General features: G+C 41.0%; 1 protein-coding gene across 4 annotated transcripts in view; it reads right to left on the bottom strand.

Annotated features, from left to right (window-relative positions):
- The window catches only part of LOC129698140 (glutamate receptor 4), a 187811-nt gene extending 182769 nt beyond the window's left edge, over positions 1 to 5042 (bottom strand). For 2 of the 4 annotated variants that reach the window (XM_055637047.1, XM_055637046.1), the window contains exons 1-2: positions 3466 to 5042; positions 1645 to 1803 (exon numbers count right to left, since the gene is read on the bottom strand). In XM_055637047.1, coding sequence (XP_055493022.1) covers positions 1645 to 1803; positions 3466 to 3553 — 247 coding nt within the window. In that variant the 5' untranslated portion in view covers positions 3554 to 5042. The remainder of the gene's footprint in view (positions 1 to 1644; positions 1804 to 3465) is intronic. The other 2 variants (XM_055637045.1, XM_055637044.1) reach the window with 1 other exon arrangement.
- Between the last annotated feature and the right edge of the window lie 17635 nt (positions 5043 to 22677).

Consider the following 22677-nt stretch of genomic DNA (forward strand, 5'->3'; position numbering starts at 1 on the left):
TTACTATGTTACCTAAATCCTGACTCGACTCGAGGCATGCTTACCCATTGCTTTTGTCTTCCATGACCTGCATTTGGCAATGCCACAAATGAAAAAGTCAGCATTATGTTCAAAACTTTCCATAGCTTTGTCCTTCCCAATCTGTGTAATATCAAGTTATGCAGAAACTGACCACCTGGCTCCCGATAGTTGTACAGCATAGAAACAGGGCCTTCAGTCCAACTGTCCCATCTGCCTGCATTTGGCCCATATCCCTCTAAACCTTTCTTATCCATGCACCCTTTGAAATCTTTTTTAAACCTTGTGATAGTACCTGCTTGAACTACCTCCTCTGGCAGCTCGTTCCACATACCTACCAACCTTTGTGTAAAATAATTGGCCCTCTGGTTCCTATTAAATCTTTCCCCCCTCACCTTAAAAACCTATCTCTCTATGTGACAGCATTCTGGTGCATCTTTTTCTTCCACTGGAAGCTGCATTCTCAATTGACCAAGCCCCATGATTTGAAAATGGTTGAATAATTTTCACTTATTCCTTCAAGACTTAGAAGTCTTCACTCACATAGCCTTTTACTCCATTTCCCTTACGATGAGTGAAGTTAGATAATTTTCTACATTGAAAGCACCACCTACAGGAAAATCATTGTCCTGCTCTAAATGTAATGCTTATTAACAGAAGTGAACGGCAGCATGCTGTTTTTAAGATTGTAATTTAATTAAAAGTAGACGGGTTCATCACATATTGTGCATTCTTTGTATGGTGTATGTTGGGACCAGTCTGCCCTTTGTCAGTTGAACACCATGAGTGGTGGATACAATTGATATTTACCACACATTGTTAAAATATTCATGGATAGTTATCTGCTGCACATTTTCATTTGCGTTTACAATGCGAGAACATTAATCATCTTGACAAAATTACTGAAACAGAAATAAAGTAAATAATTGAACCTTGCTGTCAAACTGCTTAGGATGAGGTGGTTTTTAAGCATGATGTTCTGCCTTGGCCATTTTAGGTTGGATAAATGTCCTATTGTTTTAAAATCTACAAATCAGGGTAATTTGGTGAGATCAGTGGGTGAACCAAAGGGACCAGGTAACCCAACTTCGTCACATGGAGTACAATGATCTTTGACTGAGGATTATTAACCCAGTGGCCACATAAGATCGTTTTATTTATCATGCTACGTGGATGTTTCCAATTTAGCCTCAAATGGGAGGGAATATTCTGCTGATTTTAACAATGAAAATCTGCTGTCTGCGGGAAAATGATAGGAAACTTCCCCCATTCATTTTCTGCAGCGGGCAAAACACTGCGATAGCATCATGCAAGAGTAATGATGCAGCCAAACTCTGTTTTCCTCTGCAAAAAAAATAAATTATACTGCATTCGGAGACGCGGCTTCTTGACATTCTCCGAAGCCTCCAGCCCATACCCTCAGCCGTCATCCAATGTGAAAAGCATTTCAGGACATCTCGTGCAAAAACATATTTTAGTGACTGCCACTATTAATTACTCTGCTCAGTCACGGGCTCACAAAAGCAAGGCTTCAGTACATTTTTGAAAAGGCCACTCGCGGCAGTCTTGACTTCTCCAGTGCAGTCAGTTCTCGACGACAAAAGCTCAAAGCCCTTTGCTACTTACAGGCATTCGTTACCGCGAAACTGTTGGCTGTTTCAATGTTGTCCACGTGCGGAACCAAATTGAAAGGCGCTTCAGTCGTGTTGGGGTTAGTGTTGTGGAGATAAATTGCAAACCGAAAAGCACTGTATTCCTGATCAGAATATCTCATGAACAGCCCTCCTGCAAAACAAAAAAAACAATGGTGGTCTCATCAGCTAAGAGCAATCCATTAGCGAGCGTCAATGGTACCAATACTGATTCAATGTGCTAATGTTATTGGGAACTGATAACTGTTACAAAAAAAAAGCAGCCAGCGACAACAAATTCAGGCGAAAGTAGTAGCGCCTTTGCAATTTGATGCTGAGAGCATGTTGCCTGTAGTTCTTCATGCAAACTTGTGAAGGTTTCTGGCCATCATATTACTCTGCTGATCCTTAGAACCAGCTATCCATTTGTCAGGAAGAGCAAGTGATCCACTTGTACCATGCCCGTGTCCAGTGGCAATATTTTATTGCTGGTCATTCCTAAAGCAACAATGGGATGCTATAACGTGCAAAACTGTGCCAAATGCAACTAGAAAAAAAAAGACTCACACACTCCAACATGCCCGTGTCTGAGTGGCAATATTTTATTGCTAATCTTCCCATATGCAAAGATGAAATGCTATATCGTGCATAAGTGTGCTAAATGGATATAGAAATAAAACCCATCACACCCTCTACACAGCCCTTGAATGTTTACAGATGAAATACCGTCAGCCTTGTGCTATGCGTGCGATGAAGTCAGAATGACCACATCGATTATCCGGTAACAGCCCGGGCATTAAAGAACACTCTCCTCATGCACGGTGAACTTCCAATACCACGGAAATTTTCAAGCCACGCTTATAAAAAAGAATGCCAGCGCGACAAAAGGGGACCGAATCGCCGGTGAAATGTGAACTTTTAAGCACAGGTCATTTTGCACCGGAGGCAGGGATCGAAGCGCTTCATTAACACGGCCTTGGTAAATGACATTCAGTGCACTGGGACCGACAGATAAACACATTGCCTCCTCAACAATAAAATAACTTTGCAGCAAGTGCGAGATAACTCGAATGCAATTTTAAACAATTCAACCGCACAGCACGGCCTTTCGCCAGAACTTGTCTGTACACAGAGCAAAAATACATTCAATTCCAATTTATTGCTCCGTTTCATGACCATGACCACATTTATTTGTTTATATATGAGAGAGAGGAGAGAGAAAGAGAGAGAGAGAGAGAGAGATCGGGGCAATACATCCATTGCAAAACGCTGAATGTGATCTGATGCGTTGCTACACGGGTTTGTTTTTTAATTATGCATTTCCCCGAAGCTCTAGCCCACGACGAGGAGGGAATAAAAGCAAAATGTGCACATATTAGATCAACTTTTGCCGGCCGTTGCCGAACGGCGTCGGCAGCAGTAGCAGCAGCAGCAGCAGCAGCAAGGAGCGAACAGTATCCCATTAACAACATCCTCGCCAGCACAACTACTGCAGTGTTGTAACACAACAAAACCGCCACAACTACACTCCCTGCAAACATCGCTGACAAGGAGCAAAAAAATGTTGCACAGCTCCCAACATTTTGCAGATAATTAACTTCCCATATAATGTTAGGTATATATATATTATATACATATATATATATATATGGATAATCACAAATTCCAAGGGGGACGGGGGTAACAGATCCCGTTTGGTTGTATTTTAAAATGCACCAAATGATCGCACTGAGATTGTTACACATACTCACTATGCAAGGAACACTTAATCAGAATAAATAACAAGCGACGGATCAACCCCCCCTCCCCCGCTTACCTATTTGCACACTGGTCGGAAAGGCTCCGAGGGCGAGCCCCAAGAAGCCGGAGCATAGCAGGACAATTTGCCTGTCGATCCGCCTCATCTTCTCCTGTTAGATGTGTTGGAGAGCATGGAGGACGCAAGGAGAAGGAACACGGCGCTCTCTCTCCCCTTCTAACGATCCAACCTGGGCATTATTTTTTTTCCGCAGTCTTCACAGTCAGAGCGAATATGTCCAGCTGAATGTGGTGGCGTTGGGATCGGTGCACTAGCAAGATGGTGGTGGTGGTGGTGGTAGTAGTAGTATTGGTGGTGGTAATAGTGGGAGCATCTAACGCTGGCAGGGGAGATGAGACATGCGCTATCTATCTATCTCCCAGTCCTATTGACCAGAGATGATCGCAGGCTTTATTGAGCAGCATGGGACCATTCTCACCCTGGAGCCAATGATCGCTTTAAGACTGACCCTTGTCATGCTCCCGGCACTCGCATAATGCAGCCGGATCATCGGGAAATCATTTAATGTGAGTTTTCTTCACGTGATTTATATTGAGTCCAACATGTGTCCCCCCTACCTTCTGCTGGGCATCGATATGTGAGTGGGTTTGTCTTGATCTGAGTGTACGTGCTCTCTCTCCTGTGTCAGTCGGTGCAGGGTTGAATGTATGCTGTATACCTCGGTGCAGGTTTGAACGTATCCCGTGCAGTTCAATGCAGGTTTAAATGTATACACCATATCCACATTTCAGAGTGGACCTTGCCTCCTGCCTCTGGTAAACAGTTCATTCATTATTGCTGCTCCGCCGTGAAGAAGCAATCGGTGCAGCGCGGTTGAAGTACTTTCCAATTGTAGCCACCGTGCAGATGTCGGGAAAGTTCGGGCAACGGAGGCACACGAACTCCCACATTCAGTAATATTGTAACGACCAGATGGTCTACTTTCCACCCCCCCAAGTGATGTTGGTTGAACGGTTAAATGTGGCCGAGGGAGGAGTGGGTAGCAGTTACAATGTAAACGCAGCTTGGCTTCCCGGAGAGAATAGCAGGGTACACAAAAAAACAGAGGACATATGTTTAAGGTGAGAAGGGCAAAATGTAATCCGAACCCGAGCACAGGGTGGTAGATCTATGGAATGAGCTGCCCGACGAGATAGTTGAGGCAGGTACTATAACATAATTTAAAACTCAATTGGCCAGGAGATTGGGACGATTTAGAAGCATCGAGTCATACAGCTGCCCACTTGCCCACACCGACTGTACACATCTGGGGCAGGAAGACCTCTGAGACAGCGGCATAGTTGCCAATGTCTGCTCATTCACTTTCAACAGATCAGGGAGAAAATTTATGGAGGTTTTCCTCTTTCTTATAATTTTTGCCCAGTTATACACTTACTCCAGTTGGATTAAACAGTAAGACATAGGATTTAGTGTGGTTCGCCTGAAAGCTCTCAGAGGTTAATTGCAAACTGGAGAATCCAGAAATCCTTATTTAAGCATCCTTTACATGTGTGATGACATTATATTTTATGTGTGACATCATTTGGGAAGTTATTAAGCTGTCATAAAATGTTACAAATTATATTAAACTATTTGATTTTTTTCAGACAATTGGTATGACTCTGGTCAAAGTATTAATATTTCACCATATTTTGATTGATTGATTGAAAGATACAGCATAGCAACAGGCCTTCAGCCCACCAAGTCCACACTGACCATTAATCGCCAGCTCACACTAGTTTTACGTTACAACATTATTGCATCTACTCCCTACACACTAGGGGTAATTTACAAGGGCAATTAACTTACAAACCTGCACATCTTTGGGAGGAAAGCGGAGCACCCAGAGGAGACCTACGTATGCAGTCACAGGAAGATGTGCAAACTCCACACAGACAGCACCCAAGGTCAGGATTGAACCCTGGTCTCTAGCGCAATGACTGCTCTGACAGCAGTGCCACTGTGCCGCCCTTCCACTTGATGTCTCAAATTCTTGTCTCAAATATGTATCTCAAATCTTCTATTCTTCATTCTACATTCTTTATATGAGAAGCAGCACAGTGACGGAGCAGTGGAGTTGCTGCCTCACAGCGTCAGATGCCTGGGTTCATAGGTCATGTGACAGTAGTAGAATTAGGCCATTCAGCCCATCAAGTCTATTCCGCCATTCAATCATGGCTGATCTATCTCTCCCTCCTAACCACATTCTCCTGCTTTCTCCCCATAACCTCTGACACCTGTACTAATCAAGAATCTATCTATCTCTGCCTTGAAAATATCCACTGATGGCCACCATAGCATTCTGTGGCAAAGGATTCCACAGATTCACCACCCTCTGACTAAATACATTTCTCCTCATCTCTTTCCTAAAAGAACGTCCTTTAATTCTGAAGCTATGACCTCTAGTCCTAGACTCTGCCACTAGTGGAAACATCCTCTCCACATCCACTCTATCCAAGCCTTTCACTATTCTGTATGTTTCAATGAGGTCCCCTGATCCTGATTATGTATGGTGCTGTCTGTATGGAATTTGTACATTCTCCCCGTGACTGCTTGGGTTTTCCCCAGGTGCTCCGGTTTTCTTCCACACTACAAAGACGTATAGGTTTGTCGGTTAATTGGCTTTGGTAAAATAGTGAATCGTCCCTAGTGTGTAGAATAGTGTTAGTATATGTGGATTGCTGGTTGGCGCGGACTTGGTGGGCCGAAGGGAATGTTTCCTCACTGTATCTCTAAACTAAACTAAACTAAACTAATCTAAACTAAGCAATTACCTATTGTAAGTTGTTTGTCTTAACCTTAAGTTATCTCGGTTGCATGCCATGTCAAACATATCTTTGGAATTGCAAATGGGAAGAATAACGATTGAAATTTGTGAGGACTTGTTCACACAGAATAGTATGGATCAGCAGAGAAACTAGATGTTATGAAAATGTTGGACATATAAAACCAGGACATGTATAATCAGGCTGTAAAACACAATGAGCTTAACATTCTTGTTGTCATCTTCAGCCAGGGCTGGTTTGATGAAGACTGCACTCTTGATATGTAACCTCTCTCTCTTTACAGATCCACTGGCCTGTTGTTCAGTTCCAGCATCATGTTTTTCTATTTCAGAACAGAATGTGTTGGGCTCTCAATGAAGGGAACTCTTAACACTGGCCCGGGCCATTACTGTGCAGTATGGGGCTGAACCCCATTATCAACCCCAGGGTTAATGTAAAGAGGAATCAGCAAAGTGATCTATCATCACTTGTCTTGGGTCTCTCCCATCCGAGTTGAAATGTCATTGCTGGATCTGAGGGAAATAATGTGTTTTACAAATGTGACACATGCATTTTATTCATACAGTCCTTCAAAAAGTTAACATTTTAAAGAAAACACCAATCTCATTTTATTGTCTTATCATAGATTTGGGGCTTCACACCAAGTTGTTTTCCATCGAATTGTGCTGCCACAGTGAAATCTGTGAAATCTGTATCAAATGGCTTGGGGGATCCCCGAAATGATCGTTTGGCTACAGATACCCTCTTTAGTCAAGATTTGGATCTTCTAGGGTGGTGGGGCAAGAATCAGGGTGGCAAGGTGGCACAGTGGTAGAATGCTGTCTGACAGCGCTAGAGACTTAGGTTCAATGCTGCATATGGGTGCTGTCTGCACAGGCTTTGTACTTTCTCCCTGTGACCGCGTGGGGTTTGTCCGGATGCTCTGGTTTCTCCCCACACTCCATAACATACAGGTTTGTAGGTTCATTGACTTTAAAGATTGTAAATTATCCCTAATGTGTCGGATAGTGCTAGTGTATGGGGATGGTTGGTCGGCGTGGACTCATGGGCCGAAGGGCCTGTTTCCGTACGATATCTTTAAGCTAAACTAAACTAAACTAAACTAAAATTACCTTCAATGTTACAGAATTTATAAGCAAAATGTAGCCCTTACATTTTCAAATCTAAATAATTTTTAAATTTTAGTATATTCGTACGGAAGTTTTTAATGTTCAGGCAATTTGTCTGCCTAGTCCTGTGAATAGGTCTAGATTGGTCTAGATGTATATTGGCTCATAAGGTTTCATAAGGTATTGCCATAAGAAAAATGCATCTAGATTTTCTACCAGACAGAGAATAATAAATAGAGACAAAAAGACTGCAGATGCTAAATTCTCGAGTAAAACACAAAGTGTTGGAGTAACTCAGCGGTTCTGGCAGCTTCTGTGGAAGGAATGGATTGGTGATGTTTTGGGTCGGGACTCTTCTTCAGACTGATTGTAGTAGACCCCACCTATCCATTCCTTCCACAGATGCTGTCTGGCCTGCTAAGTAACTCCAGCACATTGTGTTTTACACAGCACAATATATTTCACATATAATAAATCAATAATGTTTTTGATGATATTTGTAATTATATATTTGCAAATCAGAAGTTTGCCCTTTTTATTTCTCACAATGTTTAGTTAGGAGTTACCTTAATGTCTCGAGCCCCGATGACAGAAGGAATGTACCTACTCTATTTATTCACTTCCTTCTTTTTGGTTTTAGGGAAAACTAAACACAGTGTTCCAGGGTCTGTTTGATTTATTCACAGAATTTTAACCGTATTTATTGAATATTTTGAATGCTCCTTCTGCATCTGATTCTTGTTATTATTTCTCTTGTTCTATGTGTACTTTTTCATTGCTTGCGCTCAGCTAATTTTTACCATGGGGAAAAATAGGCAGCAATTCAATAAAGGCCTGAAATTTCTGCCTTCTATTTATGCAAACATTATGCAAACATCACGACTCGAGGGTCTGAGCTATAGGGAGAGGTTGAGCAGGCTGGTACATGTTTTCCTTGGAGCGCAGGAGGATGAAGGATGATCTTATAGAGGTATACAAAATCATGAGAGGAATAGATCAGGTATATGCACAGGATCTTTTGCCCTGAGTAGGCGAATCGAGAAGTAGATGACAAAGGTTTAAAGTGAGGGAGAAAAGATTTAATAGGAATCTGAGGGGTAATTTTTTTACACAAAGAGTGGTGGGTGTATGGGACGAGCTGCTGGAGGGGGGAGTTGAGGCAGGGACTATCACAACATTTAAGATGCATTGAGACAGGTACATAGATAGGATAGGCTTAGATGGATATGGGGCAAACGCGTGCATGTGGGACGTGTAGATGGGGGATATTGGTCTGTGTGGTGCAAGTTGGGTGAATTGCATGTTCCCACGCTCTTTATGACTCCATGACTCATAATGCTGCAATTTACACAAAGTTTCATGCCTAAAGCTTTTGAGAATAGCATTATTGCATGTTTTAAACATACAACCCAATTTGAATCAGGAGATTAGCATGAGTAATTGTCAGTGCAGAGTAAGAGATTTTAAAGGATTCTAAAATGAGGGCCATGACCAAATATTTGTTTTATATTCCTTTGAGTTGGTAAAATAGTAATCTTGTGAAATTGATGAAGATAGTCAAGAGAGACGGAGCTGGAAAACCACGTCCTCTAGAACAAATGAGCAAAGTCTTAAAATCAGAGTTAAAATATTTGGGAGTAAAATTAAGAATAATTTCTCCCATACACATTGAAATCTGGTATATCCATCCTCCAATAGGTTTGTGTGTGTTCTGACTGATTCATCTTTTTTGGTCTAAAATTAGCAGATTTTTGTTGATTAACAAACAGTCCATAATCTTGAGTACAGATGTTGCTCAGTGACAGTTGCTTAGTTTAGTTTATTATTGTCACGTGTACTGAGGTACAGTGAAAAGCTTTTTGTTGCGTGCTATCCAGTCAGCAAAAAGACTACACACTGATCACAATCTAGCCGTCCACAATGTACAGATACAGGATAAAGGTAAAAACCTTTAGTGTAAGGTAAAGTCCAATAAAGTCTTATTAAAGATAGTTTGAAGGTCTCCAATGAGGTAGATGGAGGTCAGGGCTGCACTCTTGCTAGTGAGAGGATGGTTCAGTTGCCTGAAATCAGCTGAGAAGACACTGTCCCTATTCGTCTTTCACACTTCTGTACCACTTGCCTGATGGGAGGGGGAAGAAGAGTGAGTAAACTGGGGCGAGACTCATCCTTGATTATGGTGGTGGCCTTTCCGAGGCAGCGAGAAATATAGATGGAGTCAATGGAAAGGAAGTTGTTTTGTGTGATTCGGCTGCTTCCACAACTCTGCAATGTCTTGCGGACTTGGATGGAGCTGTTCCCAAACTATGCTGTAATACATCCCGATATAATGCTTTCTACTGCACATTGCTTGGGTTTGATGAAATCACATACATGCATAACTTATTCAATTTATTCAAGGTAAGCCTGAAGAAGGGTCCTGACCTGAACCATTGTCTATCCATTCCCTCCACAGATGCTGTCTGACCTGCTGAAATCCACCAGCACTTTGTGTTTTGCTCAGGATTCCAGCATCTGCAGTTTTTTTGTACCTTTAGTTTAGTTATGTCTGCACTTTGGCAACTACAGATCTACAGATGTAAGAATAGGTTGGGAAAGCATTTGTTGCATTCACGGGATGAGTAATATTTCAGTTTTAAAACGGAGATGGAAAAGATTAAACAAACATAATTAACTGAATCTCTGGCGTTGAGTAGATGAAATGTTACATGAACAGAAATTAATTGGAAATATTTGAAGGCAAGGACGTGGAGAGAAATAAAAATGGTTTTATGAGTCAAGTAAACGTCAAGCACTGAACAGAAGAGCAAACTGATATGATTGAATAGCGAGGTTAAAGAAGGCAGTAGGGATAAATAGAATATAGATTCTGAGGCAGACATAATCATAAAATGAACATTCAGATAAGACGAAAGAGATGTATTTTGAGAAAGGTTGAGTAGGATATAATTTAGTATATCTTAGTGTATACAATTATGTGTAGACAGTCAGAACTTTTTTCCCAGAATGGAGAAATCAAATTGTGGAGGGCATAGCTTTAAGGTGAGACATGCAAAGTTTAAAGGAGATGTGCGGGGCAATATTTTTGCAAAGAGAGTGTTAGGTGTTTGGAACACAGTACCAGGGTTGGTGGCTGAGGCATTTACAATAGTGGCATTGAAAATATTTTTGGATAGGCCTGTGGACATTCAGAGAATGGAGGGATATGAATTATGCACAGGAAAATAAGAGATGGTTTTGGCATCATGTTTGGCACAGACATTGCGCTGCCCTGTTCTATGTTCTGCAATGGGTCTATATCCATTAAAGTTTAGAAGAATGAGAGGTATTCTTATTAAAACATGTAAGTTCTTGAAGGTTACACAAAAAAGCTGGAGAAACTCAGCGGGTGCAGCAGCATCTATGGAGCGAAGGAAATAAGCAACGTTTCTTTGTTAGATGCTATGTTCTGCAACAGACATTGTTTCGGGTCTATATTCTTCATTAAAGTTTAGAAAATGAATATCTGAGAGGTATTTACTCCAGCATTTTGTGTCTGTCTTTAGGGAATGTTGTGTTGGAAAAGAAGGATGTGACTAAATGATTAAATTCTGTTTATAATTTATTAATCTGATTATAATTCAGTCTTGATTATCATCAATGATTCAGTCACCGCTGATCTCTGCGATGGAGTATTCCAAAAATTGGAAACAGAGAGAATTCTCAAGTTCAATGATTCAATGATACTTTATTGCAGCACGTACATCTCTATGGAGCGCCCTCAAGGAAATAGGCAACGGTTCAGATCGGGACCGAAATCCCCGGTTTGCCAAGGGGGCGACGATGCTGACTGTGGAACAGCATCCCCCTTCCCATCAGAACTGCCCCCTCCATCGACTCCTTTAAGTCAACCTCTACTCCCAAGCCTTCCTGAGGGCGAGGGCACATTTATATGTACAGACATTGTTATAACAAATGTAAATGAAGCAATAATAAAACTTTACCAAAAAACTAAACAATAGTTTGGTTGAGACCCTTCTTCAGACTGAGAGTCTGAATAAGAACTCTCTCGACTCAAAATGTCACCTATATCTGTTCTCCAGAGATGCCGCCTGACCCGCTGAGTTATGGCAGCAACCCAGAAGGAATAGCTCCGGCATTTTATGTGTCTGTCTTTAGGGAAAAGCCGACAAAGATCCGTCCGGGATCATACAGTTGCACTTCTGAAAAGAAGGATACTAACTAAAATACTAGCACTAATTAAGTACAGATAAATAAATTAATAATACCCCCTGACCAAACAGGTTTTATTCAGAAACGGTAAATTCTGAAGATTTAGCAATAATCTCACTTGACGCTGAAAAAGCATTTGATCAGGTCGAATGGCCTATTTATTTTCGGTGATGGAAAAGATGCAGCTAGGGGAGAAATTTTGCACATTAATCTATACACAAATCCTACGGCTAGAATATACCAACCAGTCTTGATTAAATCAGTCTATCAGAGGTTGAGACAAGGATTCAGTCATCTCCATTACTGATCTCTGCAATTGATTGGAGTATTCCAAAATATTGGAAACACAAAGAGAGAATTCTTTATATCAGATGTTCAATGAAATTAGTATCCCAAACCTGATACTAATTAAACCAATTTGTCACATTCAGTACAAAATAAATTGGAATAAAAGTGAAATTATGCCAATAAGGGAACATAACAAACAGATAATACAACAATTCCCATTTAAAGTAAATGTTTTATCTAGGTATCTACGTCTAAGATATATACATCATTATTTAAAGCCTCTATGTCTACAAAGAATATCCAATGGGCTTGCCCCTCAATGGTTCAAAATACCATTAAAATGATTCTTTTCACCCAAATATTATACCAGACGATTCCACCTGGCCAGGGACTCTCAATGATTTTATCGGCCGAATCTGGGGGCTGCTGATATCCCGCGGTCTAGGCATAAAAATATGAACTTAGGGGTGACCGCGCCTTTGCGGTTTGCATAGTATTTGTACGAAATAACAAGAAAATTTCCCTATAATACCCTATTCTTCAACCAAATATGAACTTCTGGTTAGACCAGGCAATGCTCCGATATTAGAAAATTTACAGGGAAAACCCTATAATATTTAGTGCTATACGAATTTGGAAGCAATTAAAAAATACATTAAAATTAGATAACTTATCTCTTTCTCTTCCAATCGTGAATAATTCATTGTTTAAGCCTTCATGTTTAGACGGGGGTTTTACACAATGGAAGAATATCAGAATTAAAAATATGGGACCCTTTACCCTTTTTTGACATTTCGGAGTTGCTCTTCGAGGGAATGAATTAAGATATCAACTTAGACTTAAAAATCAAATTCTAAAAACTTTCGAAATAGAAACTTCTTGACGAATAAGCTCCCACAGCCTTAATATCCTGATTAGACAGTGACATCCCTATGACGGACTTACGAGGGCTGGGATAAAGTATAAATCAGGTATAACGAAAGACACTTGGGAGTTTGTACATCAGTGTTCACTAAACGCCAGACACTCTCTAATACAATTTAAAGTAATACATAGGTTACATACGCCAAAACAAAATTACATAAAATTTTTCAACAGCACCTTATGTGATAAATGTCAACATTCAGAAGCTACGTTATCGCACATGTTTTGTAAAAAATTAAAAATTTTGGGGGTAAATATTTTTAGTATAATATCCAAAGTAACCAAAACACAACTGGAACCAAACTCAAAATTAATAATACTCGGAATTTAGAATTAAATCGCACTTAAATAACACAGAAACTTTATCGATTACAGTTTAATAACAGGAAAAAAATTAATCCTAAAATTTTGGAAAGGCCCTACGGCCCCACAATCAGAATGTGGATTATAGAAATGACGGAGACCTTAAACGTGGAAAGAATTAGACTTGCCCTGTTGGACAAACAGGAATTATTCGTTGGAACAGTCTCCTTTTATTGAGTACTTAAAGGGTCACAGCACAGGACTAGCACCCACTAAAGATTGGATGAAATACTACACTTTGAAATATACGAACATATCTCGAATGATGTCTTTAAACTTAAACAAACTTTTCCATTCTTCCTTAATTACCTTTTTCACCCCTCTCTCCTTTTTTTTCTTTTTTTTTTTTTTTTTTTTTTCTTTTTATTTTCCCCCCTCTTTCTCCCCCTCAAGTTTACCACTATCCCTCTATTTCACCTATCCTTTTAAATCAAAGTTATAAAAATTCAAACGGAAAAATGAAAAAAAAATATAACTTGAATAATGACTGTCAATGTTATCATTGCAATTTAAGACGCCAGTGTGTAATCAACTATGTAATTATCTCCAATAATAATAAAATCCTTGGAAAAAGAAAGCAAAAACAAATGTAAAGCACTTTGGCAAACGAGAGTTGTTTTTTAAATGTGCTATATAATAAATGTGACTTGACTTGACTTGACTTTGTTTCGCAAACAGTCCTGTAAAATCATGTAGCAGACCCCCCCTAGGCAGTACACGTGTCACTGCGATAATGGAAAGTATTAAGGATCACGAGGGTGCATAAAAACCTTTCAAATTAAAAGGAACAATATCAAAAATTTAAAGATGTTTACCACTATAAGTTGCAAAATCAAAGGATTTCTATTCAAGGACGCTGGTAACTTGACTGAGGAGACTGCAGATTTGCTCACCAGTGTCTCTCAAGGGTAATTGCAATAAGATAACATCCTTGGAATAAGAAAGCAGCAGAAGGTGACCCCAGTTTTAACAAGGGTCATAGAGAAAACACTGAAATTACAGACTTACGAGCAGCACCTCAATCATCTAAACAGCAGTGGAATTTGAGGTTATTTGTAAGAATTGTGTGCATTTGGAATCAGGATATAGGTCTTGCTATATTAACTCCTGCTGACAAGCGTGACATGGATGGAGTGACCATTGAATAATTCCCATTCAAAGAGCATGTGCGAGTTGAAGCATGAGAGGTGTGACGTAGCTGGTGGAGCTGCTGCCTCGCAACTCTAGTTGCCAGGGTTCAATTTATGTAACTAGTTCTATCCTAAACACCAGGGAACAGTTTACAGAAGCCAATTAACCTTCAAAACTGCACGTCTTTGGAGTGTGGATGGAAACCGGAGCAACCAGTGAAAACCCATGCGGTCACAGGGAGAACGTACAAACTCCGCACAGACAGGACCCATGGGCAGAATTGAACCCAGGTCTCTGGCGCTTTAAGGCAGCAACTCTATCGCTGTGCCACCATGCTGCCCCAGTTTGGACTGCCACACCACCCTATAAATTTGGGGAACCAAATTGCTGTAAATGACTGTTTGACTTTGTGCACATTATTTATATGGGACTATCCTCCATTGACTGCTCTTGTGAAATTACTCTGTTTTTACATGGAGAAGTTGTTTCCACTGCTTTTTCAATAAACTATTTACGGAATAAATTATCAATGTCTGCTGTGCAATATACTCTCTATATTCTGCCCACCACTTGCTCATTGGCTGACATAAAACAGGCAGAGAGTATTCTGATCCGGAAACGCGCGTCTTTTAGCCGCATTAAGCATGACAGACTGTTTCACTTGGAGCGAACTGTGTTACATTCACTCTTCAAAAGTATTTAAAATCTATTATTTAACTGAAAATCAAAATTATTGCAGATGCTGGAGATGTGAAACAAAACAGAAAATGCTGGAAATACTCAGCGAGCCAGGCCGCGAATGTAGGGTGAGAAACCGTGTTAATGTTTCAAGGCAAAGGCCCTTCATCAGAACGATATTTAATGTTTTCGATTCCTAATGAAACAGGTGGAGCAATCCTCTGGGTTACCCCTGGAATTGATGCCGCTGAGACATAGGTCACAGAGTCATACAGCATGGAAAACAGGCCTTTCGACCCAACTTGCCCATGCTGACCAACATACTCCATCCATACTAGTCCTATCCATGTGCCTATCTAAATGCTTCTTAAATGTTGTGAAAGTACCTGCCTCAAATACCTCCTACAGCACCCATGTTCCATACACCCTTTGAGTAAAAAAGTTCCACTTCAGCTTCCTATTAAATCTTTTCCCCTCACCTTAAACCTATGTCCACTGGTTTTCAATTACCCTACTCTGGGGAAAAGACTCTGGGTGTTTACCCAATCTATTCCAAATAATTGTTTACATCTCTATAAGATCACCACTCATCCTCCTGCTCGCCAAGAAATAAAGTCCTAACCTGCTCACCTCTTAGAAACATAGAAACATAGAAATTAGGTGCAGGAGTAGGCCATTCGGCCCTTCGAGCCTGCACCGCCATTCAATATGATCATGGCTGATCATCCAACTCAGTATCCCGTACCTGCCTTCTCTCCATACCCCCTGATCCCCTTAGCCACAAGGGCCACATCTAACTCCCTCTTAAATATAGCCAATGAACTGGCCTCAACTACCCTCTGTGGCAGAGAGTTCCAGAGATTCACCACTCTCTGTGTGAAAAAAAGCTCTTCTCATCTCGGTTTTAAAGGATTTCCCCTTTATCCTTAAGCTGTGACCTCTTCCTATAGCTCAGGCCGTCAAGTCCTGGCAACATCCTTGTAAATCTTCTCCGTAGCCTTTCCAACTTTACGCCATCTTTCCTATAACACGGTGAGCAAAACTGAACACAATACTCTAAACGTGGCTTCACCAAGGTCTTATAAAACTGCAGCATGACCTCCCAACTTCGATACTCAATACTCTGATTGAGGAATGCCAATGGGCCAAAATCTATATTGACCACCCTAACTACCTGTGATGCCAGTTGTAGGATTTAACATGCGTTCCACACAGTTCAGTGGGTGGAAATCAAAGCTCTGGCTTTGTTTTTCGAGCTGAGATACATTGTACTTGTTGGGCACCTATCAAATCCTCCAGCCATATATATATATTTTTTTAGTTTAGTTTATTATTGTCACGTGTACCGAGGTACAGTGAAAAGCTTTTGTTTGCATTCTAACCATTTAGAGAAAAGACTATACTTAAAATAAGGGCGACACAGTGGCATAGCAGTAGAGTTGCTGCCTTACAGTTCCAACGACCCGGGTTCGAGCCTGTCTATGGGTGCTGTCTATACAGAGTTTGTACCTTCTCCCTGTGACCGCGTGGGTTTTCTCTGGCTTCCTCTCACACTTCACAGATGTACAGGTATGTAGGTTAATTGGTTTCTGTAAAGATTGTAAATTGACCCTAGTGTGTAGGATGGTGTTAGTGTACGGGGTGATTGCTGGTCAGCGTGGACTCGGTGGGCCGAAGGGTCTGTTTCCATGCTGCATCTGTAAACTAAACTAAACTAAACTAAACTAAACTAAACTAAACTAAACTAAACTAAACTAAACTAAACTAAACTAAACTAAACTAAACTGTACATGTATACAAACAAGCAGTCCACAGTGCACAGTTAAAGGATAAAGGGGACGATATTCAGTGCAAGATATATACATTGAAGTCCAATTGAATATATAGATAGTTCCAAAGGTCTTCAAAGGTAGATGTGAGTCAGGAGTGCAGAGATCAATGTCACTTGGCATCATGTTCTGCATAGACATTGTGGGCTGAAGGGCCTGTTCCTGTGCTATATTGTTCTGTGTTCTATGTTGCTGTAAAGATGATCACTACATGAGTGTGTGCCTGTTTGTTTGAGTGTGTGTCAGTCTGGTTGTCAGTTGTCCTATTACTCAGTCAGCGATGATATAAAAATAGCAAACAAATGGACACAGCCCCTTTGCAGTTTGGAGAGGTGATCTGAATCTAACTAATGATATTTTACACTTGCAAAATTCTGTTGTGTAAAGAATTGGTATTCCATGGGTTTGTGGGAGATATTATGTTAGCTTAGTGCAACATTAAAAAAATGAAAATATGTGCAGCCCATTGACTGATGCCATGCAGCTGTAATGACCCTGAGGCACTGTTCAGTAATAACCTTCCCAATACAGAGCCACGGTGAGAAAGGGGGCACAGATACAAAATGAGAGGCCACACATTTAAAATAGCGAATTGTATAGACATTTATTCTGTTGGGGGATAGTGGATTTCTGGATCTCTCTGCCCCCGAGGGTGGTGGAGATGGATCATTAGAGATATTTACGATGGAGAGAGATAAGTATTTCAAAGATCGAGGAATTGAGGCTTATGGGGAACTGATACAGCGCAGAGGTTGAGGCCAGCATCGATCAGTGGTGATATCAATCAATGGTGGGGCAGTCTCAAAGAGCTGGTGGCTATCTCCTGCTCCAAATTTCATAAGTTCATAAGGTCTAGGAGCAGTATTAGGTCATATGGCCCATCAAGTCTACTCCACCATTCAATCATAGCGGATATATCTTTCCCTCTCAAACCCATTCTCCTGCCTTCTCGCCATAACCCCTGACATCCTCACTAATCAATAATCTGTTAGGATCCGCCTTAAAAATATCCATTGACATCCTCCACAGCCTTCTGTGGCAATCAATTCCACCGATTCACCACCCTCTGACTAAAATAATTCCTCCTCATCTCCTTTCTAAAAGTACGTCCTTTTATTCTGGGGATATGGCATCTGGTCCTAGACTCTCCCACTAGTTGAAACATCTTCTCCACATTGACTCAATCCAGGCCTTTCACTATTCGGTAAGTTTCAATGAGGACCTCCTTCATTCTTCTAAATCCCAGCGAGTCAGGACCTGTGCAGTCAAACATTCATCATCGGTTAATTCAATAATTCCTGGGATCATTGTCATAAGCCTCCTCCGGACTCTCTCCAATGCCAGCACATCCTTCCTCAGATATGGGGCCCAAAACGACTCACAACACTTCAAAAGTGGTCTGACAAAAGTTTCAGCATAACATCCCTTTGTTTATATTCTAGTCCTTTGGAAATAAATGCTGGCATTGCAATTGCCTTCCTTCCAAATCCCTTTGCACCTCCAATATCTGCACGTCCTTTTCTCAGATATGGGGCGCAACATTTTTTCTGTTCTTGTACATTATTTTATTCAATGCTCTCTCCTTCCCATTCATCAGTGCATGGAGATGTACAACATAATTCCTATTTTATTTTAAAACTTCTTTGAAATGAAAGCATAATTATTGCTTCTATTCAAAATTTTCATTGAGAAACATAAAAACGTTGCACTTTTATTGTGCAATAGCGGGGAAGATCTACACAGAATATTAGTTACAGGTAATACCTACTGCATGTGATCAGTCTCAGGAGATTCCACTTAATTGAAAATAACTTGACATCTTTGTTCACAGAATTTCTGATTCAAAACATACCACGCAAAAAGAAAGCTGACAATATTTACTTGACTCTTCTGGAGAATAATGTGAACAATTTTGCAATGTAAATTAAATCATAATTACGGGCAGTTTATGTAGAATAAATATAGTCCTGCACAATTATAATTTTTCATTATAATTCTCATTTAATTTTCTCTCTTGCCTTGCTGGAAATAATAATTAGTAACAGAGTGAAGTTCTCAAGGTGGAGGTGACACCATGAATTGAAGAATGGCTATCACTGGTCTCCCGCTTCATTGGATGGTATACAGTTGTTTAACTGAATTAAGCACCACACAGTGAGTCCTGTGCATCTCACCTGATAACTGTAACTCAAAACACAAAGTGCTGAAGTAATTCAGCGGGTCAGACAGCAACATGGAGGGAATGGACAGACAATGTTTCAGGTCGGGACCCTTCTTCAGATTGCTGATTGGAGTCAAATTCAGATTAGGGTCTGTAGAAGATTTCTGAACCGAAATGTTGTCTGTCCAATCCCGCCACAGATGCTGCCTGACCCTCAAGTTCCTCCAACACTTTGTAGTTTGCTCAAGATTCCAGCATCTGCAGTTCCTTGTGAAACTGTTACTAGTCCAGTAGCATGTGGAACGATTATGTACTTGACACACTCCTGATTGAGATGGGTGTCACGGTGGTGCAGCGATAGAGTTGATGCCTTACAGTGCCAGGGACCCGTGTTCGATCCTGACTGCGGGTGCTGTCTGTACGGAGTTTGTACATTCTCCCCATGACTGCCTGAGTTTTCTCTGGGTGCTCCAGCTGCCGTCCACTTTCCAAAGATGTACAGGTTTGTAGATACAAATGTAAAATTGTCCCTGGTATGTAGGATAGTGCTAGTGTACGGGGATCACTGGTCAGCATGGACTCGATAGGCCAAAGGGCTTGTTTCCGCGTGGTATCTCTAAACTAAACCAAGACGACCACTGAGTTTGAAATAGCTGGATTGTGCTTCATTCAACCTACTGTCTACATTCACCTTCACTCTAGCTTCATCATCACCCCTCCCTTCCATAGCCAATGTCATATACTGTATCCCCATCACTATCACCATCTTGGCTCCAAAGATTTGTTTCATTGTTTATAAATATCGGCAATAATCAGAAGCAGTAACGTCAAATGAAATTCATTTAAACCTTAAAAAAAAAGTTTGAAGTTATTTAAAATCACATTTAAAATGAACCCTTGGCTATTTAAGATTCTACATTTGCAATCTATATTGCTAAAAGTCTGATCTTGACTACTTCCTGTTGTTCTATATATTGATTTTAGAAAAAACGCTGCCACTTGAGGCTGTGATTTTTGGCCATCTTACTTAGAGTCCACCTCCGCTGCGCAGGACAAGAGGATTTTTTCCCATCGATGAAAAATAAAAGAGTTTTTAGTGTTTTAAAAATGTTGAGATTCTCTCTCCTGAAGGCCACGCCCCTTCCGGAGGGGCTATAAAACCCGGAAGTGTGGAGGTGCCTCAGTTCTCTGCAAGATGGGTGAGCGAGAGGTCGGAATTCTCAGTCTGATCTGTGAATAACACTGAACACTTGTCCACTAAACTGTGAGTGGTTTTACTGACCTGTCAGTGCCCTTAATGTGGTTTGAAAATGTAGTTTGAAAATGCAAAAGTGTATTTTGGTTTGAAAGTGCTAAAGCTGTGTTGCCTTTGGTTTTGAAAGTGCTAAAGCAAGCTCACTGCCTTTGGTTTTGACAGTGCTAAAGTAAGCTGCCTTGCCTAATTAGAGCTGCCTTGCCTAATTAGAGCCGCCTTGCCTAATTAGAGCCGCCTTGTCTAATTAGAGCCGCCTTGCCTAATTAGAGCTGCCTTGCCTAATTAGAGCTGCCTTGCCTTCTATATAATTAAAAGTCTAATCTTAACCAATTCCTGTTTGCACTTTATATTGATTTTAGAAAAAATGCTACCACTTATGGCTGTGATTTTTGGCCTTCTTACTCTGAGTCCCCCTCCGCTCATCAGGTGCTGAGGATTTTTCCCATCGACGAAAAATAAAAGAGTTATTAGTGTTTTAAAAATGTTGAGATTCTCTCTCCTGAAGGCCACGCCCCTTCCGGAGGTACTATAAAACCCAGAAGTGTGGAGGTGCCTCAGTTCTCTACAAGATGGGGGGGGGGAGTGAGAGGTCGCAATTCTCAGTCTGATCTGTGAGTAACACTGAACACATGTCTACTAAACCGTGCATGGTTTTACTGACCTGTCCGTGCCTTTAAAGAAAATGTAGTTTGAAAGTGTTAAGGCTGTGTTGTCTTTGGTTTTGAAAGTGCTAAAGCAAGCTGCCTAATTAGAGCTGCCTTCTGTATTATTAAAAGCCTAATCTTGGCCACTTCCTGTTTGTGCTTTATATTGATTTTAGTAAAAACGCCACCACATGGTGGAGAGGTGGAATATTGTGTTGGGGGACCAGCCCTCCCCCCATGTGATGCTGGGACCCGACGGGTCCCACAGTCTAGTGAAGAAATAAAATTTAAAAAAAAACAAAGAAATAAACTAAACTTACTGCTCTGAACTTACCTGCTTAATGAAGGTAGACCGTCCCATTCAGATCAATAAATACGCCAATATGATCATATTATAATCATATTGTTTTCCTGCTGTCTGGTTGGACGCAACAAAAGCTTTTCACTGTACCGCTGTACACATGACAACAAACTAAACTGTTTCTGGCAGATGCTTCAGTGAAAAACATACTGACATCCCTACTGCAGTGAAACATCAGTGTCATAAGGCCCAGTAGCATAAATCACTATAGATTCAAAGAAAGCTTGCAGGGCTGCTGCCTCACAGCAGCAGAGGCCCAGGTTCAATCCTGACTTTGGGTGCTATCTATGTGGAGTTTGCCTGTTCTCCTTGTGTCTCCACATGGGTTTCCACCTACACCCCAAAGGTGTGCGGGTTTGTAGGTTAATTGGCCTCTGTAAACCAACCCTTTGGGGAGTGGATGCGAAAGTAGGATCACATGGAGCTGGTATGATCGGGTGATTGATGATCGGCGTGGACTAGTTGGGTGGAAGGGCCAGTTTCCATTGCTATTTTGTCAGGTGTGAGTCCATCTTGTATCCTCTCTAACCATAACTGTGAACTCTGCATATCTTGACCTTTAATATGGATTAAGCATCACTTCCTATTATTATAAATTTGCTTCGTTATTGAAGAGTAATATCAACGACTTATTTGATTGTTGCAAATCGCCTTTTTTCGCCTTCCATCGCAGTGAGGAATGTGTAGGAGATGCTGTGGTGGATGTTCATGTTAAAATGTGTTTTGGGTGATCTGTTACTTTTTATTTGTATGACTGACTTGGCAAATTAAATTCCTCGTATGTTGCAAAACATACTTGGCAAATAAAATGCTATTCTGATTCTGAAATGACTCTTGTATTGAATAATGAAGAGGTAAGGGAAAAAAAGAGAGAAAAGTTAACCATTTATTTACATTGACTAACTCATCAACAATGGTGCCAAGCGGTGAGGAGATTCTTTTGACCTACCAGAGTGCTGTCCTCAGAATCTTTCAATGTTAGTTTTAGTTTTAGTTTAACAGAGATACAGCGTGGACATAGGCCCTTTGCCCCAATGAGTCCGTGCAGACCTACAATCACCCCATACACTAATTCTATCCTGCTCTATTGTGTCGGACAAATTACAGAAGTCAATTAACTGACAAACCTGCACGTCATTGGAATTTTGTCAGTTTGGAGATACAGCACGGAAACAGGCCCTTCGGTCCAACAGGTCCGCACCAACCAGCGATCCCCACACACTTACACTATCCTACACACACTAGGAACAATTTACAATTTTACCAAGCCAATTATCCTACAAACCTGTACGTCTTTGGAGTGTGGGAGGAAACTGGAGATCCCAGAGAAAACCCACGCAGGTCATGGGGAGAACTTGTCTGTACAGACAAGCGCCCATAGTCAGGATCGAACTGGGTCTCTGGCATTGTAAGGCAGCAAGTCTACCGCTGTGCCACTGTGCCGCTGGTTCATGGTAATGAAGCTTCTTTCGTGGAGTAAGCTCCACAA

Source organism: Leucoraja erinacea, chromosome 6, assembly GCF_028641065.1.
Source record: "Leucoraja erinacea ecotype New England chromosome 6, Leri_hhj_1, whole genome shotgun sequence".
NCBI lineage: Eukaryota > Metazoa > Chordata > Chondrichthyes > Rajiformes > Rajidae > Leucoraja > Leucoraja erinaceus.